The 23858-nt window shown below is 37.4% G+C and overlaps 1 protein-coding gene across 1 annotated transcript in view; it reads right to left on the bottom strand.

The window, feature by feature from the left end:
• LanA (laminin subunit alpha) overlaps positions 1-23858 on the bottom strand; it is a 1191635-nt gene that overhangs the window by 474411 nt on the left and 693366 nt on the right. The window contains exons 34-35 of the mRNA XM_090391815.1: positions 19334-19434; positions 1723-1903 (exon numbers count right to left, since the gene is read on the bottom strand). Of these exons, the coding sequence (XP_090247941.1) occupies positions 1723-1903; positions 19334-19434 (282 nt within the window). The remainder of the gene's footprint in view (positions 1-1722; positions 1904-19333; positions 19435-23858) is intronic.

The raw sequence follows: 23858 nt of genomic DNA, 5'->3' as shown, positions 1-23858 counted from the left end.
GACATTTGTGTACAGATTTAACTAGTTACCTCCTCACTTTTTCTTAAATATACAGTCTACTTGGCCCATTTGGGCAACTTTCAATTTTCCCTCCTCACACTCTCCTTAACTCATTACTATTGTATCTCAATTAAAAAAAAAATTCTATTCTCTCTTTTCTTTCTCACCTCTTCCAAAGCCTTTCATATTGTTTCTCATACATCTGCTATTACTTAAATTATTATTTCCAACTAGCACTACCATATCTTTTCTTTTTTACTTTGTTTTAGGTGTAGTTCTGTGAAGAATTTTATTGATGGTACTATTTTCTAGGGCCATTGTTTATAAATGTCACTTTCTGTGTGTGTGTGTGTGTGTGTGTGTGTGTGTGTGTGTGTGTGTGTGTGTGTGTGTGTGTGTGTGTGTGTGTGTGTGCGTGCGTGCGTGCGTGTGTGTGTGCTCAAGTTGAATATAATTTTTTCTATAACACAATAATTGTCTCCATAATTTTCAAAAATGAATGCCAACTGCTTAATGTGTTTAAAAAATATCATTGTACATGAGTTGCCATTGTAATAATGTGGAAGAATTAAATATGTGCACAAGAGAAAAATGCTCATAATTCATAAAAATGAACCCCTTTCAGTTTAGAGATTCAGTGCTGATTTGATTTGAACTGCAGCATGATGTAAATTTTTTACTACAAAAATACTCATAGGAATTAAAGGAATAATTTATAAGTGGAAAGTTTTCTATAATGAATTTCCATTAGAACAGTAGCAATAATCTGGGGTTTTGGCCAGAATTTATTGTTATAGAAAATACCACCATGCAAAGTTAGGTAGAATTATCAGGGGTAGTGCTGATGTCAGTTCTCTACAGGAAGATTTGAATAGACTTTTAGCTTGGAAAAATGAATGGGGCTGCAGTTTTAATATTAATAAATGAAAGGTGTTACACTTTTGAGGCAGAGAGAGATATAAGGCTACATACTATATTGGTGGAGCTGTACTTCAGGGAGTGGATGAAAGTCTGGATCTTGAATCAATGGTAGATAGTGGACTGAAGTTATGAGGGCACATCATATTGCTGCTATAATAAAATGTACACTGACATGTACACCAACATTGACATGTACAAACATCCACCAACATCTGTAATCAACATCTAATTACAGATGTTGATGGATAGGAGGAAAAGAGGAAATATGATAAAAACCTTCAAGTAAGTTAAGGGATTCTAACAGATTAATACAGAAAAAATTATACAAAGAGTGGATGTTAAGATGGGAAGAATAAGAGGCCATTCCCTGGAAGTTATATAAAGATGTAGTGAAGAAAGGTGTGAGGAGTAGATTTTTTACATGGAGATTTGTTGGTAAGTGGAATGCATTGCCAGAGCGCAATGTGAATGCAGGGAGTGTAATAATTTCAAAGTTCATTATGATAGACATGTTTCTGTTTGAGTGGGCCTCCCATGATGAGTCTATTGACTCCACGGAGGTTACCAAAATAATAATAATAATAAAAGTTAGCATTTACTTATGATATAAATTTCTAGAGCACATTTATAAAATTCTTGTTAATTTTAATAAAATCTATTTTGCATAATCTGATTTTTAAAATCCGAGTGCAATATAGTAATTATAATAATGAATGAATATTCATCACATTTCATACTGTTTATATTCCTGAAATATCTATGGCTAAAACAATAGTATGTCATTTTTTAATTCCCACTTACATATGCATCCATCATTTGAATATTGCCAATATCCAGGCTCGCACACATCACATGTAATTCCTGCTGCTCCAGGTTTACATAAACATTTTCCAGTTTGTATATCACACTGTTCACTTTCAGAAGCTGGACCACAATTGCAGGAGCGGCATCCAGCACAGCTGCTAAAACCCCAGTGATTTGGCTACATGAATCAACAGAAAAAATTTCATTAATGATGAGTGCATATAGAAAGCTTATACTCTTAAATTTGCTGTTCTGAAAAGTTTAACCTCAAAATCAAATTTTCAGTTAAAATCTTAGTAAGTAAATAAAAATATACTGTATTTAAAGGAAAAATCCAAATGATATTCAAAATATTCATAATACTCCAATTCATTTCAGTTCCCACTAATTTTTGCCAATAATTTTTGGCTTCTGCTTTTTCAATTAAAGAAGAAAATATAAAACAGAAGTCTACCCACTGATTAATGTGTTAACCATTCCAATCCGCTCCTTAGGATGGTTTTATAGATAGGTGATTAACCACCAGTGTGTCATGTGGTAATCTGTTAAAATGCCTTTTTGAAGTCCAAAAAGGCTGATTATAAAATGCAGGTAGATTGTTAACAGCAGAGAGAATCCTACACATCTTTCAATCCAATCCTTCATCATACTGCAAATCACATTTTTCATACTTTTCAACTGTTGAAATTCTATATTGAAGAGATCTATCTTAGTGGCATTTTGTGTGTGTATGTAATTATATTTTACTCCTGCATAAAAAGATTGACAAATTCAAATTCATCTATAAGATAAAAATTTTCCTAAGTCTACATGGCTCATCCAAATAGTGAAAAACTGCAATTGATGTAGAGATTACAACCATCTGCTTTCATACCAGTTCATGCAGGTAGTTCAAGATAAGAGTACATACACTGCAAATTAAAATCAGCCATTAAAACTAAAACTGATAAGATTAAGTTATTTTCTATGATTCCTATATAAGCTGAAGTTCTTCTTTCATTATGCATTATTCCTGCTTCCTATGCAGGGTCTGCTGTGTTACTTAGATGTGACTTCATGTTAGTACCACTCCCAACTGACCTGTCGCCTAGTCTGTCGCTGGGGGGGGGGGGATATATTTTTGGCTGTAGAAGTGTATTGTTCACGAGGCTGGATTGCCTACTTGCGGGATGAAAAATGCAGGATAAACTGGCGGAAAAAAACACTACTGCCCGCACCCAAGACCGGCTAACTTGGCTATGCCTGAGGAAGATCCTCAAGTTCCTCACGTCTTCAATGGGAATCGAACCTGGGACACTCCTTCCCCAGGCATATGGTTGCGAAGCACAAAGCCACTAGGCTAACCACGCAGACCCAATATAAACTGGACTACCAATGTTTAATTTTGGACCTGATCTCATGTAATTTGATTTGAGCCTTTCCTTGCCACTGGTAAATTCATTTCTGGCGTATGGCTGTATAGGAGATTCGAAAGAATAGAACACAGATGAAGCAGTTGTGTACAAACACTTTGGGGCAGTTGCCAGGAGTGCTGTGTCAGAACGATACCAGTGGCAGGTTATTTTCCCAATTATCAAAAGTGGCATATTATGCATGGTGCTATACTACAAATTTGCAAAGAGTGCTAAATGCTTATCTGCACTACTGAGATGAAGCCACTTTATTTGTCAGAATAATTGTTAGATTTGAGAAAATACAGGATGTCAGCCGGTGAAATTCATGATGTCGGTGAAAATACAGGATGTCAGTCGGTGTGTGTGTGTGTGTGCGCACGTGTGTTGTTACAAAAAGTTTTTGTAATCCCCGAAGATGTCTTTGTGAAGGAGATGAAATATTGGAAGTATTAAAATTAGTTTTAATCCTTTCTCAGTGCTGTTAATATTCCATTAAACCTCTAAGATGAATTTTTCACAGCACTTAAGCCTCAACACACGTATTCAGTCTGTGAAAATTATTCACCTTTTTATTCACAGTTTCACATTCATCTTATATTCATGTGTTCTAATGCAAGTTTAATATGGACTGCAGCTCAGTGGTGGTTATTATTATTAACACAAAATCTAAATGGAGTCAAAAGAATCATTGTGGGAGGCACACACTTGTCCATCAAATCCAACAAAGTCCATCAAATCATGATTCACACTCATTCAATGTAACTCCATTCACCACAATGTTAGCCAATGTATTCCACTCACCAACTATTTTCCATGCAAAGAACCTGCTTCTTATGTTCTTGCTTGCACTCTCCTTATACAGCTCCAAGAATGTCCCCCTTGTTCTATCCCCTTTCCCCTCCGTGAAAAATTTCTTCCCCTTAAACCTTTAACAACCCTTTACCTACTTAAATGTGTCATATCCACCCCCTCTTCCTTGCAAACTGTATTCCTTCAATCTGTTTTCATATCCAAATCCCATATCTCAAAGACCAGTTACCACCTTAGTCAGATATCTCCAGATCCTTTCCAGTATATCCTCATCACTATGAAAACCAGGGGACTAAATCTATGTACAATAACCCATACGAAGCCTGATCAATATGAATCAGGCCTCATATAGATTATTGGTCTTATACAATGATACCAGAACCTATTTATTTCTGCATATTAAGGTCCTCTGCATCATTGCCATTATCCAATGTGATGACTTTGCATCAAATAATGACAACGAGACCTCTGAACTTCAGAGTCTTGCCCTCCACAACCACTTCAAGACCTATTTTCTCCTCAACATCATGCAAAATTTCTCCACCAAGTATACACTTTACATCCCATTGTTGCCTAACAAATTTCAGGGATCTTACACTTTGCAGTATTGCATTGACAGTTCCATACTCTTGCCCACTCATACAATCTGTTCCAGTCCTCCTGTAAGGCCACAACTTGTACTTGATTCCTCATCACTCTCCCGAGTTTTACATCATCTGTAAACTGTTGTTTATCACCATATAAACCCCTCCCAATATCATTAATATACAATTTAAATAACTACAGTCCAAAAGTAGACCTCTGTGGCACACCATTAGTGACTTTCCTCTTCCAGAATACAGCGCTCCCCCTCCTCCCCATAAAAAAAGGATTGCTACAATAATGAGAAGGATACTGACCTGCAGAGATAAAACAGTTGGCAATCCATTTTATAAACACTAATCTGACCACATCTGGACTACTGTGCTCAAATTTGGTCCCCAGGATTTGAAGGGGATAAATTAACTGTGGAATGAGTGCAAAGATAGAAACAAAGATGATATTGGGACTGTACAATGTTAGTTATGAGGATAGACTGAGGGAGTGTGGACTGCAGAGTTTGGTAAACAGAAGAAGGAGAGGTAATATGACTTTTAAACTGTTGAGAGGTAGTTACAGGGTTGACACAGAGGGAAGAAACGATGAGAAGAAGCCATTCCTGGAAGTTATAAAAGGAAGTTGTGAGTAAGATGGTAAGAAGTGGTTTCTTTGCATGGAGGGTAGTTGAACCACAGAATACATTGCCTGATAGAGTGGTGAGAGCACGAATCGTCTGATTCAAGGAGTGGTGTGATACCGTTTTCTTTCCATGATGCGTCTTGTAACTCCATGGAGGCCCGAATCATCATTATCATAATAATAATAAAGCATGTTACTTATAATCAGAGGAAGTTACACTAAGGAAAAAAACAACAGCCTTGAGGAACATTATTCTTTGGAAGTATGACTGAAAAATACAACTACAGATGCCCAGAAATCTCTCTCAAAAGCATGTATTCATGAATAATTTTTCAAAGTCTGAACTACAAACTTGCCATTCAAGTTCTCAATGTTAGTATCTCGTACCTCAGTAGAAATAGAAATTGTTTATTTGAATGAATGAATGATAGCCAGCAGAGAAACACGAATAACCTGATTGAGTTTGAGGAAAATGCACATGAGGTGTTGCTTGTTTTATTTCCAACTTTAAGATCCATAAATTAAAATTTGCTTTAACACTGTGCTGAATATTACTAATTGAGGGTTTAGCTAATTTTCTCTCTTACTGAGGATGAATTTCTTCAACTGGCTAATTGAAATGCCTAGAACTGTTCGTTATTATTATTATTATTATTATACAGTATCTCCATGAAGTCAGAAGACTCATTGTGGAAGATCCATTATTCACTCAATACTATCATATTTCTCTTTAAACTCATTCACTGATGAATCACTTACAACTGCCTCTGGCAACCCATTCACCACACTCGAAGCAAAAAAATCTAGTCCTAACACCTTTGCTAAGCACATGCTTACAATTTTCATGGTTGCCCTTGCTCTCTCTCTCTCTCTCTTCCTGCCCATGTGCTAAAAAAAAAAAAAAATCTTCAGTCTCAATCCTATAAATCCCCTTTAATAACTTGAATGCTTCTCTGTCTCCTCTTTTTCACCTCTCAGCTAATTTTTGAAACCCACAGACCATCAATCTATTCTCATAGAGAACATTCCATAGACCTCAATAATCTTTGTCACTTTAGATCCTCTCCACAACTTCTTCATCCCCATGGAATGTGTGTGCATACCTGCATGGAGTAGTCCAGATATGGTTTTATATAGGGGAATAATAACACAGGCCTGATGAAAAAGTTGTCTGAGAAGTAATAATTGATTCTTATAGATTTTTAGGTGCTGAGTTCAGAAAAAACAGTAAAAAAAAATCCATCGCCCAATTTTATCCAATTTCTAATTTTATCGATTTTATTAGTAGTATTTGGATTTAAATTCAGCACATTGGTATTTATTTTCATTCTCCTTTATTTACAGCTAATTAGTCGTATAATTGCTCTTTTGAAGTTCCTTTTTATGGTAAATAAAGAAATTTCCACGAATTTCTCATTCTTAAGATAGGAGAGGGAGAGAGGAATGCAGATAAAAGTGCAGGTGGCTACTTCGAATCTGATTCGCAGAGATAACAGATTACTTTCCTGTTGTCACAGACACTTGCATTTTCTTTTGTGATGCTTTAGTTGAACTTTAGTCATTGACTACTAAGGTTATCATATTTCTGAAAGGTGGCATATTTTCTAAGAAGAAAGAAATTTTCTTCTTAGAGATTTTCTTCCTTACTTTTCAGAGGAAGGTGATTTAGTTTACTGTAGCAATATTCCTGGACTGATAAGCAAATTCAAAGTAAAATATGAAGTCATCGATTTAAGGTTGTTTATCAATTCCTCAAAAAGAAGCCTCAAAGCTGTGCTTCTCCATAATTACAATAAGTATGCTTCAGTACCAGTAGCACATTCCGTGCATTTGAAAGAACGATACAAAAATTTAGCCTTCATTCACAGCAAATTTAAGTACAATGATCATGGATGGACAGTTTGCAGTGATCTTAAAGTCATATCTATGATTTTGGAACAACAAAGTGGATACACCAAATACCCATGCTTTTTGTGCGAGTAGGATAGCCGAGATCGAGAGCAACATTGGATCAAGAAGGAATGGCCAGAAAGAGTCACATTAGAACCTGGAAGTAAAAATGTGTTACACAAAACTTTGGTTGCTTGGGAAAAAATCCTTTTACCCATGCTTCACATAAAGCTGGGATTGATGAAGCAATTTGTCAATGCTTTGTCAAAAGAAGGAGAGTGTTTTAAATACATCTGTGCAAAATTTCTGGGATTATCTACAGCAAAATTGAAAGAAGGCATTTTTATCGGTCCAAACATCAGGAAACTTATGAAGGATAAACTGTTTGAAGAAAAAATGGCAACTGTTGAAAAAGAAGGGTGGAAAGCTTTGAAAGGTGGTGACTGTTTTTAGGAAATCACAAGGACCCCAACTATAAAATGATTGTGGAAGACATGCTAGAGAAATTAAGGATTTGGGAGCTCCACGAGCTTAAAAATGCACGTTCTCAACTCTCATTTAGACTACTTTCCTGAATCTGGCAACTGTCAGCAAAGAGCAAGGAGAGTGATTCCACCAAGACATCAAGAAAACGGAAAGAAGGTATCAGGGCAGGTGAAATGTCAACATGATGGCAGACTATTGTTGGATGTCGCACAGAGACGATCCGGGAAAAGAATTTCACAGAAAAAGTTCGAAAAGAAGCTTTGAAGGAAAAAGAAAAAGACACCACAATGAAATATAAAGTATGTACTAAAGATCAATCTTTAATTACTTTAATTAAAAATTTTTTTTTAATACTTTCATTCCAAAAATGCTTACGGAAAATTTTAAATACTGTTATTTTACTTAATATAATGCATTTTAAAGCTATTTCACTGTAATATTGAGATCCATTTTGTGAAAAATCCTTATATAGAGAAAAATGGAAGAGATATTTGAAATCAGCGGTCAAAAATAAATCAGAAACAGTTAATAGTTTCCAGACAACTTTTCATGACTCAAATTTTGCAGGCCTGTGTAATTTCTCTATTCCTGCTTGTTAGCATGTTCTTCGACAACCACATAATCTGAAGTGCTGTTTTGGCTACCTTTGAAATATGTCCTTTAAACTTTAACTCTCTGTTCACAATCATGCCAAAGTTCCTGGCCTCATCAGTTAACTGCAGTTCAAGTCTATCAATATAGTACACAGCTTGTGTACTATATTGATAGTACATTGATGGGGCATCACCTTACACTTGGACACGTTGGACACAGGATCTCTGCATCAGGTTCATTTACCATTGTTCTTCTCAGTTTAGCATCATCAACAAATAACTGAATATTTACCATCAAATAATTCTCCTGTCTCATTGATATACCAATTAAAAACAGAGGACCAAGTACTGAGCCCTTTAGTACACTACTGGTCAACTGACTTCTCATGAACTCAACTCCTACATAAACCACTCTATGATATCTCTCCATCAGCCATTTTCTAATTCTGATCACCATATTCATATCCATCCTTATTTGATCCATTCCTTTAGTGTTATACAGTGATCAGCATTCATTTTACACTAAATTAAAATAAATAATTATTTTAATTTCACGACATTTTGACCTTTATGTTAAGGTCATCATCTGGAGTATACACATATATATACAAAGACAAGCTAAATTAAATTTCATATAGTATGCTGAAGAGATAATGATTTGATCAACAGTTATTCTACTGGCCTGACTCTCTCTCTCTCTATGTTCACTGGGCATCTACAGATGCCGTATGGTCACTCCGATGCTCGGTCATGTGCCACGCCAGGCCTCACCACGTAGTCCTGTTGTTTGCTTTTCTAGCAGCCTCAACTCTCTCTCTGAAGATCAGTCACTCCATACACATCATGCATCCATCTCATTGATGGTCTACTCGTTCCTCTTTTTCCAGGAACTTTACCTTCTATTATTGTTCTGAGAAGTCCCCCTTCCATCCTTTCTGTGTCCAAAATATTTTAATTTCTTCTGTTAATATCCTTAAGGAGCCTTAAAATTCTACTGATCTTTTCTAACACCCATTCATTTGTACGGCTTTCAGTATATGATATTCTCAACAGCCTTCTGTAACACCACATCTCAAAAGCAGATATCCGTTTCTTATCTGACTTCTTTAGGTTCAAAGTCTCACATCCATAAGTTGCTGTTGGAAAAACTGCATCCAAAATTCTCAACTTTGTTCGCATGGAGATAGATCCATCCTTCTAGTTTTTAGACAGGTCTCTGACAGTTGTTTTAGCATTCCTAACCTTTTTCTGACGTCTTTTGAACAGCAATTCTTCACATTAATAATGGATCCCAGGTACTCAAACTTGCTAACCTCCTCAATTCTTTCTCCATTAAGGTACACTTTTTCTCAACAGCTTCTCTGTTTGTATTTCCTTTCAGAACCATAATATTTGTCTTGCTAGGATTGAGTTGAAGTTCTCTGTTATTACTGATCTTGTTAGCTTTGTCAAGAATTAGTCAAGGACTAATTCTTGACAAAGATAAGAATTAGTCAAGAAGAATAGTTCTTCCATGTCATTACAAAGGGGTACTGTATCATCATCATACCTCAGACTGCTAATCAATCTACCTCCTGTCGTAATTACTGTCTGAGCTCATCCAATGCTTTACGCATGATGTTCTCCACATATATACTAAACAAGTGAGGAGAAAGTAAACATCCTTGCCTAACTGGCCTGACCTAGAGATCAGGCCAGTTAGGCAAGGACGATGTTGTACTCTTAAACACTTCTAATGCAAATCTCCAGAATTTTCTAACTAAATGGAATAACAGCTGCAACAAATTTGGCATGAAAATCAAAGCCCAAAACTAATGAAATAGGCAGAAACATTGGATATATCAACTGCATTCTGAATGGAGAGCCTATAGAACAAGTAAAATATTTCAGCTATTTAGGTATAGTTTTTAATGAAAATGGCAAGTTAAATCTGGAGATAGACAACAGAATAAGCAAAGCTGGTATGGTGGGTAGCCAGCTGATTAAATTTATATGGATTTTAAGAGAGAAATTAGTCAAAACATCACACTAGCAGTATACAAAACAGCATTCAAACCATTTCAAGTAATAGATCTGAGAATTGGGTTAGAAATAAAGTGAGTGAGCACTTTGCAAGAATATATCATCCAGGTGGTGGTGAATCTTGCAGAAACGAATAAACCAGTAGATTATATGGGAATTGTGGTGAATGAAGTGGAGGTGAGTAGGCTATTGCATAACCTCAATGTCAATACATCTGTGGGATTGGATGGTATACCAGCTCGTGTAGTACGAGAAGCAGCTAAAGAATTGTCAGTACCCTTGACCATTTTGTTCAATTTGAGTCTCGGGTCTGGGTTAGTCCCGAGCGGGTGGAAGGAGGGGAAAATAGTTCCACTGCATAAAGGTGGTTCCAAGACTGCTGTTGTAAATTATCGACCGATTAGCATATCAGGAATCATTGTCAAGGTCTTAGAGAAATTAGTCAAGAAAAGAATACAGGATTGGATAGATGAAAATGGGATATTGTATGGGGGGACAACATGGTTTTGAGAAGGGTAGATCATGCCTCAGTAACTTGCTCACGTTTTATAACAGTGACGGCTGAACTGGATAGGGGTAATGGGTTTACAGTGATACTACTGGACCTAGCCAAGGCTTTTGACAGGATACCACATGGAACCCTAATCAGTAAACTGGAGCAGATGGGGATAGATATAGGGCTGGTAAGATGGATAGGAGGGTGGTTGAAGGAGAGATACCAGAGAGTGGTTTATTCAGGAGTGGAGTCAAAAAGACGTCTTGTGACTAGTGGAGTGGCACAGGGCTCTGTTCTTGGACCACTGCTTTTCAATTTGTTCATCAATGATATTGGAAAGGATTTGAGAGGAAGTGTTCATTTGTTTGCTGATGATGCAAAGTTGGGTAGAGCAATTGTGAGTGCACAGGATGCCAAAATTTTACAGGATGATTTGGATAGTTTGGAGAACTGGGCTAGGAAAAATGGATGTCAGTTTAATGTGGCAAAGTGTAAGGTTATGCACTTTGGGGTGAAAAGAATAGCAGCAGTATATCGCATTGGTGGAACCGTACTCCAGGAGATTGATGAGGCCAAAGATTTGGGAGTGCTGGTGGATCGGGAGTTGAAGTTTAGGGGGCACATTGCGAAAGTGACTAAAACAGCTCACCAAATCACTTGGCTTATGAAAAATACTTTAACATGCAGAGACAAACAAGTTGTTGTTCCTCTGTATCGAGCCCTGATAAGACCCCATCTGGACATCTGTGCCCAGTTATGGGCACCAGGGTTTCTTCGTGATGGGGAGGAAGTGGAGAGGGTCCAGAGACGAGTGACCAAGATGATAGCAGGTCTGTGGAATGAACCTTATGAGAATAGGTTGAGGATTTGTGGGTTGCAGAAATTGGACGATAGGCGAAGGAGGGGTGATATGATTGAGACATTCAAATTACTGAAGGGTTTTTATATGATTGATCCAGAAGATATTTTTGAAAATATGACTGGTGGTGGGAGGACTAGGGGCCATGCATGGAAGCTGGGCAAGAGCGTGGTTGACAAGGGTGTTAGAGCTAGGTTTTTTACTTGGAGAGTGGTGAATGAGTGGAATAAGCTTCCAGAGTCTGTTGTGGGTGCTACGACCGTGAATGCGTTCAAGGCAAGATATGATAGATACTGTGTGAATGTTGAATAGTTGTTCCAGACATGATGTTAGGGCCTCCCTCGATGAGTCTGTCGACTCCTTGGAGTTTCCCGGAACAATAATAATAATAATAATAATAATAATATGCGAAGACAATGGGAGCGTTCACACAGGAAAGCACTACCATAGTGCTACATGTGCTAGCCTAGCGTGACATCATAAATGTGTCCGAGCCAACAGTTCGATCGTAGTGTTACTGTAGCGATCACCATTCATTACAAATTAATTTAATTTGTAGCATTAATTTTCACTACAAAGTAGTGCTTGCATAGCGCTCTGCCTGGCTGATCGCGCCCAATGTAAACTGACGTTTTTTGAGTATTGATATATGGTTAGGGGTCAGTTGACCTACAAAAAATTTCTTTTTACTTCTGTTTAGATAGATCGTTTTATAATGAAAAGAGCCGCATTTATTCATTTAAAGAGCCGTATGCGGCTCCGTAGCCGCAGGTTGCCGACTCCTGAGCTAGACAGATGAGCAAATGAATGGGGGTATCAGTTTAATGCAGCAAAATGTAAGGTCTTGAGGTTTGGGACACATCGATGTGACGCTGAATACTCTATTGGAGGAGATATACTCAAGGAAGTAGAGGAGACAAGAGATCTGGGGTTGATGATTGATAGAAACCTGAAATTCAAAGGACATATTGCAAAGGTGGTGAAGGTAACACAAAGGATTGCTGAACCAGAGGTCATCCCTGGAAACTGTATAAAGAAGGTGTGAGTAGGGGAGTGAGAGACAGGTTTTTCTCGTGCAGAGTTGTAAATGATTGGAATGTCTTGCCTGAGAGTGTGGTGTCTGCAAGGAGTTTGAATGTGTTCAAGGCACGGCATGATGAGCTGTGTGTGTGATAAAAGGACCTCCCAAACGTGTCTTTGACTCCACGAGGTCTTGGGGAGATAATAATAATAATAATGAGAAGGACGCTGACTTGCAGAGATAAAAGAGTTATCATTCCGTTGTATAAGACCCTGATCAGACCACACTTAGACTATTGTTCTCAGATTTGGTCCCCAGGATTTGAAGGGGATAAATTAACTGTGGAAAGGGTACAGAGACAGATAACAAAGACAGTTTCAGGACTGTACAATGTTAGTTGTGAGGATCAACTGAGGGAATGTGGACTGAAGAGTTTGGTGGATAGAAGGAGAGGTGTGAGTAAGAGGGTGAGGAGTGGTTTCTTTGCATGGAGGGTGGTTGAACCATGGAATGCATTGCCTGATAGAGTGGTGAGAGTGAGAACGGTCAATGAGTTTAAGGAGTGGTATGATAGACTTTGTGTTTCCTGGGAGGGACCTCCTGCGATGAGTCTTTTCATTCCTTGGAGGCCTAAATAATAATAATAATAATAATAATCCTCTTCCATTCATGAAGAATTTCTTCCATATCAACCTGAGAAAAACTCCTGACTAACTTATGTCTCACTCATATTCCCATCCTCCTGCTCCTATTTATGAGGCTATGTAATTTACATTATTTTAATCTGTCCTCATACTTCACATTCCAAATACCACTGACCACCTTTGTGAATCTTCTCTTGACCCTTTCTAACATATCCTCATCACTGTGAAAAACCAGTTGACTAAATCAGTGCACAATAACTCATATGAAGTCTTATCAAGGCCCTATACAATGGAATCATAACCTCTTTATTTCTGCAAATCAGGGTCCTCCGTATTGTTATCATTATCCAATGTGATGACTTCCCAACTTGTACAACGTGGCTCATGTATTTCACATCCTTGTCCACCACCACCACACCTAGATACTTTCCTTATACTCTGCATTGAATTATTTGTTATACTTTGAATCCAATTTTTTGCTTACAAAAACCTTACAATTTACAACACTCACTTGATAGTTTCACTTACCTGCCTGTTCATACAATCAAATATCTACTTAACTCTGCACTGCACTCCCCAATTTTGCATCATCTGCAAACAACTGTATATCACCAGTTAAACCCATCCCAATAATATTAATTAACAAAGTGAACAACAATCGCTCCAATACCGAGTTACATCACTAGTGACCCTCCTGTTTTGGGATGCTATACCTTGATATACAACTTTCAGATTATGCCTCTCTGAGAATCAGTTACCAATCCAACTTGCTAGTCTGTTACCCAATCCCATTTCTTTCAGTTTATTTATCAGCTTGTCATGTAGAAGTCTATCAAAAGCTTTTGCAAAATCTAAGTATACCACTGTATATGCATCTCTTTTGTCCAAGACATTTGTCACTTTGTGATAGTACATAAGTTAGTAAAATATGATCTCCCTTTAACAAACCCATGCTGAAAAACCACTGAGAATACTACTGTTATAAACCATTCTTTATCTTAGTTCTCACAATCTCTCCATTCTGCATTCTCATTCTGTCATCATCATCATCATTATTATTCTCCCAAGATTCTGTGGAGTCACACACATCTAGAAGGTCACTTCTGTCATACACAAAGCTCATTATAATGAGCTTTGTGTTCAATTTTGTGAACATTCAAATTATCTGCAGACACCCAAGTTTCAAGCAATCATTCACAATTCTCTATGCAAAAAAAACCTACTTCTCATCATTACTCACAGTACTACTATTCTCATATACAATAACTTAAATTCATCAGTTCCACTCTCCTGATCTCTTGCCAACTTCTTACTTCTTAAGCTCATATCAGTCGTTCCTCCTTGAAGCAATAAGTCTCTCTAAATGACTCACACCAAATACAACCATTTACTTTTGTACATTTCCATCTTACCATCAAATACATCTCACTCATTGACAAACTCCACTCCCTTCTCACACAGATCTGCCAACACATCACTCATGATTCCTGTTTTTCGTCTCAACTCACCATTATCATTATTATTATTATTATAATCTCACCACCATGGAGAAAGAGACTCATCGTGGGAGTTACACATTATCACACACACACACACAATACTCATCCAACCATACCTTAAACTGATTCAATATGTCTATATTCATTACAGACTCAGGCAATGCATGCCACACAACAAATACACTCCATGTAAAGAATCTACTTCTCACTCCTCTGCTCACACTCTACTTTTACAGTTTTCAGGGATGGCCTATTGTTCTACCCACCTCTCCCACCTAATTCATTGAAAAATATCTTCCATGCAACCTGATAACAACCTTTGAATAACTTAAATGTCTCAGTGATATCCCCCCCCTCCTCCTACTATTCACAAGGCTTTGCAATTTACATTCTCTCAAATTGTCCTCATACTCCACATTCCAATGACCAGTGACCACCTTTGTGAATCTTTGTGGGCCTTTTTAACATATTGTCATAATGATGAAAACCTATTGACCAAATCTGTGTACAATAATCCATACGAGGCATGATCAAGGCCTTTCACAATGGTATCATAATCTCATTATTTCAGCATGTCAGGATATTCCCCATCACTGTGATTATCCAATATGACATCTTCATAACTTGTGTGCAGTGTGGCCACTGATTTTGAGATCCTTGTCCACCACTACAGCCTTCTCCTCTACCTCCTTATTTTTCCCACCAAGTGTATATTTTGCATCCCATCGCTGCTTACCAAATTTCAAAACTTTACACTTTGCAACATTGAACTGATGGTTCCACTTACCTGCCTATTCATGAAGTCTATTCAAGTCCTCCTGGAAGGCCCTAATATCCACTTGACTCTGCATTGCTCTCCCCAATTTTGCATCATCTGCAATAGTTGATATCACCAAATAAGCTCATCCCAATATCAATAATATACAAACTGAACAACAATGGTTCCAAGACTGATCCCTGGGGCACATCACTAGTGACCTTCCTGTTTTCGGATATTGAACCTACCATGTACAACTTAAACCTATCTGATAGCCAGTCACTGATTCAAGTCAGAAGTCTGCTATTTAAATTAAAAATTCAACATATTTATAAGCTTGTCATGTGGCAGTCTATCAAAAGCTTTTGCAAAATCTAACCCTTGTCCGAGATATCTGTTACCTTGTTATAGTATATAAGTAAGTTAGTAAAACATGATCTCCCTTTAACAAACCCATGCTAAAAACCACATAGAATACTGCTTATCAACCCATTTCTGTATCCTACGTCTCATTAATCTCTCTAGTACCTTCACCACAACTCCAGATATACAGATTGCCAATAATTTGTAGCCACAGCCTTATCACTGCCTTTATGCAGTGGAACAATTTTACCTTGTGTCCACTCCCTTAGAACCTGTGCTGTTGTAAGACTTATTAAACAGGCATGCCAATGCTATTGCCAATTCCATGGAGCATTCCCTTAAGATATGTGTGGTGATATGACATCAAGGTTTTTTATTTCCTGAAATATCTTCTCCTCACTCACAATTAAGTCATCCTCTCCTATGTCCTCCACACTTAAGTTGCTCATGATTCCACCCTAATAAGGATGAAAAAACATCTTTATAAACTGATCACCGAATGCTTCAACAATATCTTCTGCAGTAGTTACCATAATATCATTTTGATCCATTAACATCATCTTACCATAATCATTCTTCCTTCTGCTTGGCACATATCTAAAAACTCTCTAGTGTTTTTCATTACCTTATTTGCCAATTTGTACTGTACTTTTGTTTTCCTTAATAACCGAGTTCATTCATTTTACATCTACCTTATTCAGCCTTTTGGCCTTCGGAATAGATTCACACATTGATGCTGTTATGTATTTCTTTGTCAGTTCTCATGCAGAATTTATTTCCTTACCCGCTCAACTGCTCATTCCATGTTATAGATCCTAGCTGTCTCCTAAGCTTGTCATAATAACCAGCCTTATAAGTCCACACATCTTTTCCTCACAAAAGTCTGCATATGGCTTGCCACAACCCAGGCGATCACTTCATGATCATTTTTGCCAACTGGAGGAAAGTGGTTAACCCCTCTCACAATTACATCCTCTGATGAAATGATCAGATACAGAACTCTCAATTCTCATGTGCCCTCCTTCACATGCTGCCCGAGATAGTTATTCCTCAAGAACTCAAGAAATTCATTTTCCTTATTCCCAAATGCTATCTATTCATTCCAAATTATACTGCCATAATTCATCCAGAATAATCCCTTCCTTTGTTCATTAATCCTCTGATGTTTCTTCATCACCACCTTCTACATTCATTAGCCTATAGCAACATCCAACAAAATATGTCTTCCTATTGCTTCCACATTACACCCGAAGCCTCATAATCACTGTCACTATTTTCTTCCTTCATGTCTACCATATGTGGACATAAATTTTCTTCCTTCATGTCTACCTTATGTGGACATAATTCCCTACTATCATCATCAGCACTACTCCAAAAAAACAACAACAACCCTTTACCAACTTGTACATCTTTATGATATATCAGTTCTTTTCCTCCTATCCAACAGACTCTGCAAATTGCATCATCTCAACCTTTGTTTGTATTCAACATTCCAGAGATCAGAAACTATTTTGGTCAATTGCCTCTGGATCCTCTTTCCAACATCAGTTCATCCTTTTCAAAACCAGGTGACCAAATCTGTGCACAGTAGTCCATGTGTGGTCTAATCAGAGCTTTATACAATGGAAACAAGAATATCCTTACTTCTACAAGTCAATGTCCTCTGCATCATTCCCAGAATTCATTGTGTTGTCCTCACAATTTTGGCAATGTGTCCTCTACATTTTTGATCCTTATCCACCATAACTCCAAGATCTTTTATTTCCTCCACATCCAACAACATATCCCCACCAAGTGTAAATTCTACATCCCATCTTTATTTCCCAAATTTTAAAACCTTACATTTTGCAACATTGAACTGGCATCTGCACTCCCATGCCCATTCACTCAATCTATTCAATCTTCTTGTAAGGTCAGCATTCACTCTACTCCTCATAGTTCATCCCAACATTGCATCATCTGCAAACATCTGAACATCCCCATCCAAATCTTCGCCAAATATCATTAACATACAGGTTAAACAGCAATAGCCCTAAAATAGATGTCTGGCACACCACTAGTGACTTTCCTCTTCCAGGATATTGCTACCCCATACACAACTTGCTGATACCTATCAGATAGCCAGGCTCTGATCCAATGAACTAATCTAATATCCAACACCATCATGTGGTAATCTATCAAAAGCCTTTGCAAAATCGAAGTATTCTACTGTGTACCCCCCCTCCTCTGTCCAATGAAGCCTTTTTGTAATAAGTAACATTACTAAAACATGACCTCCCTTTAGCAAATCCATGCTGTCCATCAAAGATAATACCATTAATGTCAACATAATTCTTGATCCTGGTTCTCACCAGCCTCTCCAACACTTTAACCACAACATCTGACACACAGATAGACCTATAATTTGATGCTTGAGTTCTATCAATTCCCTTATGAAGCAGCACAATCCTGGCCTCCTATACTTTTGGAACTTGACCCAATGCAAGACTGATATTAAAAAATATGTCAAGGCAGATGCCAACTCCATGGCACATTCCTTCAAATTACGTTGTGATATATGATCAAGTTCCACAGCCTTATTAACATCTAGTTGCCTGTCAAGTTGCATCTCTATCTTGTATGGAACATTACTCTTTCTGTATCATCAATAGTACTACCCCTACTTTTTTATCCTTTCTATCATCAGGAAACACATCATACCCTTCCTTCTCAATCCTATCAGGATGACATCCTCATCCAACCATCTCTCACTTATTCCAACAATTCTTGGGTGAACAGACTCAATCAATGCAACCATTTCATTTGCCTTGTTTCTTACACTTCTAGCATTTGTATACAAACATAGTTGCACATTCCTGAATCTATAGCTAGTTCCACTGATAGCACTTATTTGATGTGACTTCTCCATGTTTATCTTGAGCCATTTCTTTTTCTCTTTATTCATCTCAGAACCGAATCTTCTTCCAATCCAAATGTTTTCCCTTGATCCTAGGTCATCCACTTCTCTTTTGTCTGCACACACATTGACGTCCTCTTGGAGCATCAATCTTTCTCACAAGCAGTGTCATATTAAAAATGAGGATGTTGGGTAGGAGCTTGGCATTGCTAGCATTCAGGAATGTGTTAGAAGAGCTAATCTCAGGAGGTATATTCACTTAAAGGATGGCAGAGGAAAGATTAGCAAAAGAACTTTTGGAATGATGGCATATAAAAGACCCAGAAGAAGACCAAGAGAGATTCTATGGGGATTGATATAGTAAGAAGTGCATTAGAAAGACAGAAATATAGATCTGATAACATGAGAGTCTTGACAGATGACAGATTAGTTAGTAATGATATAGCTTTTATATGTCATACAATTATAATATTCTGCACACTCCCTGAGAGTACATATTAGAGATTTGATGATAAATTATTACTTAATTAAAATACTTATAATGGTAATGCTTTAACCATGTTAAAAAAAAATAACTTAAAGCATAGGTTTAACAGAAGATGCCAAGCCTTATTATAAAATATCTACAGCAAAATAAAATGTTGCATACTAATTACTTACAGCACACTGTTCACAGTGACTTCCATATACATTAGGCCAACATTGGCATTCTCCTGAAGCATGATCACAAATATAGGTGCCACAGGTATTACAACTGCATTCTGCAAAACAATATATCCTTTTGAAATCATTTAATCCAAACTGTTTCATGTATTCTATGGGATGAAATTTATTGCATATTAATAAATATGCAAATACTAATACACTGTAAATAATAACTGAGTAAATTTTACCAATAGCACTATCCAGCCAATAGGCTATGGGTTCAAAGTCATCTGTAAGCAAGAATATTTGTTACCCACACAAAGCATCAATTTTCTACAGATATGATGGTTTGCATCATGCATACTCTGCATTCATGTTTCTAGAATTCACATAAAAATAAGGTCCTACCAGTTACTTTAATATGAACTTCACCTAAGAAAGAAAGTATGAAGAAGTCTCAAAGAGATATGGCTAGGACTACATCCGTCCTGGTCATCAACTCTATAAACTTTTGACTCAGTACACATCAGGCCTCATCATCCACACTGTAACAGTGTCACTGCAACCTGGGACTGAAAAACTGCCACAGTGGTCAATAGGTTCCTACGTTCATTTCTATGGATATGTCGGGCAAGATGCACACATGTAGGTGTTGAGTTATCTAGCCAATATTACCACAAGAGACATTTATTCTTTATTTACACTATGTCTTTATAGCAACCATGTCCCCCCCCCCCCCCACACACACAGTTGCTTATGTGAAAAATGGAGCAGGCTGACTGGAATACTTTTTCCCATCTTGGAAAATTTAATGCTGAAGCAGCCAGACAAACAACATATCAATTATTATTATTATTATTTGACACCTCCAGGGAGTCCTAAGACTCATCGAGGGAGGGCACCTATCCTACAACTCTCTGTCTCCACCACTCAACCTCATCCACAAACCACCTCATCTACACTAATGGCATCTACTGTCCACCATCACCACTATTATTTTCACAGACAATCACAAACATCCATGTCCACAGCGGGATTCGAAGCTGCAGCCTATTGACTGGAGAGCAGATGCGCTAACACTCGGCCAACCAGGCCGGCAATTAAGCAGTCGATGTGTTACAGACTGTATTGTGCAGGCAGCAACGGCAGCAATTCCAAAAACATTGTCTTGATTTCCACTCTATTTAATCTTTTCTAAATTTTTTAAATTAAGACATCTTTTCTTTCTGATGATCTTGTCTGGATTTTAAATTCTTTTAGATATCTTACTTTCTTTTATATTTACTCTTCTCTGATTTCTTCTTGTATAACAATTTCATTTGTTTGCAGTTGCCTATAACTGCTCAGTTATTATATTAGGTTCATTATTATTAATTTTAATAAATGTTGTTCTATCAATATTTTACAGGGAAAGTGGCTCCTGTGGTTCTAGAATTTTTGAGTTAATTTCTGGCTGATATTATTATTATTATTATTATTATTAAAACAAGACCTCATGGAGTCAAAGACTCATCTAGGAGGTCCTTTTATCTTACACACACATCTCATCATACCGTGTCTTAAACACATTCAAACTACTTGTCACTCACTTTTACTGACTTTAAAAAGTATACTTTGTTTGAAAGTGCCTTCTTACTTAGACTGATTTGGAAGATCAGGTATGACATATATGTTCTTACAGGCTCCACAGTGCTCTCACTCCCCCCCCAGGGGGGATTCAAAAAGGACAGGTTGTAATGTGATCTTCTGAACTTTTGCATTTCTGACAGGATTTCAGATACAGATTAGTGATACTCCATTTATCTGGCTGGAAGTTTTGTGTAAAGAAGGCTTCCATATTTTCAGATAAGTAATTTGGAATAATTAATTAAATAAGAGTGCATTTATGAGTAAGAGTTGCAGTAAAAGTTGTGTGCCTGCTGAGTTTCTAGTGTGTGGGCTTGTTTGTTTAAGTTTCATTATAAAATTGTTAAAACTTAGAGCAGAGTATAGTAACCTGTGAAGAAAAGATGGCAGTGGCTTTTATCTTGGCAGGAATTTAAATTTGATTTTAGTCATAATATATAATATTGAAAGTTTATTTTTTCACTTGGTTAGAGTATAATATAATAAAATTAGTTTAATCCTTTATCCAAGTGTGAGCAAACAAAGTTTGCACCTGAAGTATCTTCAGGACTAGGGTAAAGTGATACAACACCAGGGCAACTCGTTGCAAAGGTGGAGAAAGCTACCAACACTCCTAACTCAGTATCTCCTATAATGCAAAACACATCTCCTTGCGGATATGTCTAATGTTATGCATTAAAGGAAGGGCCACTACCCAGACTAGTTTCGACCTTTATTGAGGTCTCTTCAGTGGGAGCCAGGCCCTAGTGGAAATACCAGGCAGAAGCATTAGCAGGTCATCTCTACCTATAGGAGTTGCCAAATGGTGTGCCACCCTTTTTTAATAAATTACTCTGGATTTAGAGAAAGATGTTGAAAGTTTATTTTTTCACTTGGTTAGAGTATAATATAATAAAATTAGTTTAATCCTTTATCCAAGTGTGAGCAAACAAAGTTTGCGCCTGAAGTATCTTCAGGACTAGGGTAAAGTGATACAACACCAGGGCAACTCGTGAGTGTGCAATATGTATTCGTTTCATTATGTAGATAAATTATGGATATTTAAGGCAGATGAAAGGAAGGTGGGTGAAGTGTGATTTGAATGAGGATTTGACAAGTTAATGTATTGGAAAATGAAAGTGTTAGTAGCAAGAATGCTAAGAGAAGGATGAGCAAAGAGAAAGCATCTGAAAGCAAAGCGGGACAGTGTAAAAGAGCACTTTTCCAGATACATATTTCCAGTTCTGAAATGAACAGAACTAGAAATATGTATGGAAGAGTGAAGAAGATGAAAACAAATGATGTTGGCATGAAAGAGATAATGAAAGACTTGCCAGTGGTATTGCATAGGGATTTGATTAGAGGTGTGGTAAACAAGAAGATGCATAAGGTTTGTTTTCCTGGAGGTAAAATGAATAGGGTGATTGAGGCATTGGATATGAGAATTAAGTAAGCAAAAGAGAATGGCTTGACTAGGAGAAAGAAACATGTAAGACTGGATATCAGGAGTTTGTTGAGAAGGATAGGAAAGTGTGACAGGAAAAGTAGTCAGTGTGTTGCCCAGGTATGACAGTGATGAATTGAGGTGGAAAGTGAAGATTGTGAATGATATCTTAACAGAAATTATTATTATTATTATTAAACAAGACCTCATGGAGTCAAAGACTCATCTAGGAGGTCCTTTTATCTCACACACATCTCATCATATCGGGTCTTAAACACATTCAAACTCCTTGCAGACACCACACTCTCAGGCAAGGCATTCCAATCATTCACAACTCTGCACGAAAAAAACCTGCCTCTCACTCCCCTACTCACACCCTCTTTATACAGTTTCCATGGATGACCTCTGGTTCTCCCCTGATCTCCCACTATTCTCTGTAAAACTTCTCCACCATTGATCCTATAATAACCCCTTACCAACTTGTAGGTCTCTATCATATCTCCCCTCTTCCTTCTCTCCACTAGACTCTGCAAATTACATCTTTTCAATCTTTCCTCATACTCGACATTCCAGAGGTCAGAAACTACCTTAGTCAGTCGCCTTTGGACCCTTTCCAACATCTCTTCATCCTTCTCAAAACCAGGTGATCAAATCTGGGCACAATAGTCCATGTGTGGCCTAATCAAAGCCTTATACAACGGAACAAGAATCTCCCTGCTTCTACAAGTCAGTGTCCTCCGCATCATTCCCAGAAACCTTTGTGTTGTCTTCACAATTTTGGTGATGTGTCCCCTAAATTTTAGATCCTTATCCACTATCACCCCCAGATCTCTTATTTCCTCTACCTCCAACAATACATTATTACCAAGCATAAATTCTGCATCCCATCTTTGTTTTCCAAATTTTAAAACCTTACATTTTGCAACATTGAACTCACATCCCCATTTCCATGCCGAATAACTCAATTTATTCAAGTCTTCTTGCAAGGCCACAACATCTTCACTACTCTTCATGGTTCATCCCAACTTTGCATCATCTGCAAATAACTGAATATCTCCATCCAAATCTTTGCCAATATCATTAATATACAAGTTAAATAGTAATGGCCCTAAAACAGACCCCTCAGGCACTCCACTAGTGACTTTCCTTTTCCTGGATATTGCACTCCCATACACAACTTATTGATACCTATCAGATAGCCAGTCTCCAATCCAATGCACTAATCTAATATCCAACCCCATCTGCTCTAGTTTGACTGTCAACTTATCATGAGGTACTCTATCAAAAGCTTTTGCGAAGTCCAAGTATATTACTGTGTATCCTTCCCCTCTGTCCAAGGAAGCAGTCACTTTATTGTAATAAGTAAGTAGATTACTAAAATATGACCTCCCTTTAGCAAATCCATGCTGTCCATCAAAGATTATACCATTGTTGTCAACCCAACTCTGGATCCTAGTTCTCACAAGCTTCTCCAACAACTTAACCACAACA

Source organism: Typopeltis vanoorti, chromosome 4, assembly GCF_054136105.1.
Source record: "Typopeltis vanoorti isolate ZY-2024b chromosome 4, IOZ_Tvanoo_1.0, whole genome shotgun sequence".
NCBI lineage: Eukaryota > Metazoa > Arthropoda > Arachnida > Uropygi > Thelyphonidae > Typopeltis > Typopeltis vanoorti.
The sequence above is the reverse complement of the archived record's forward strand: the minus strand, read 5'-3'. Positions and strand labels throughout refer to the sequence as shown.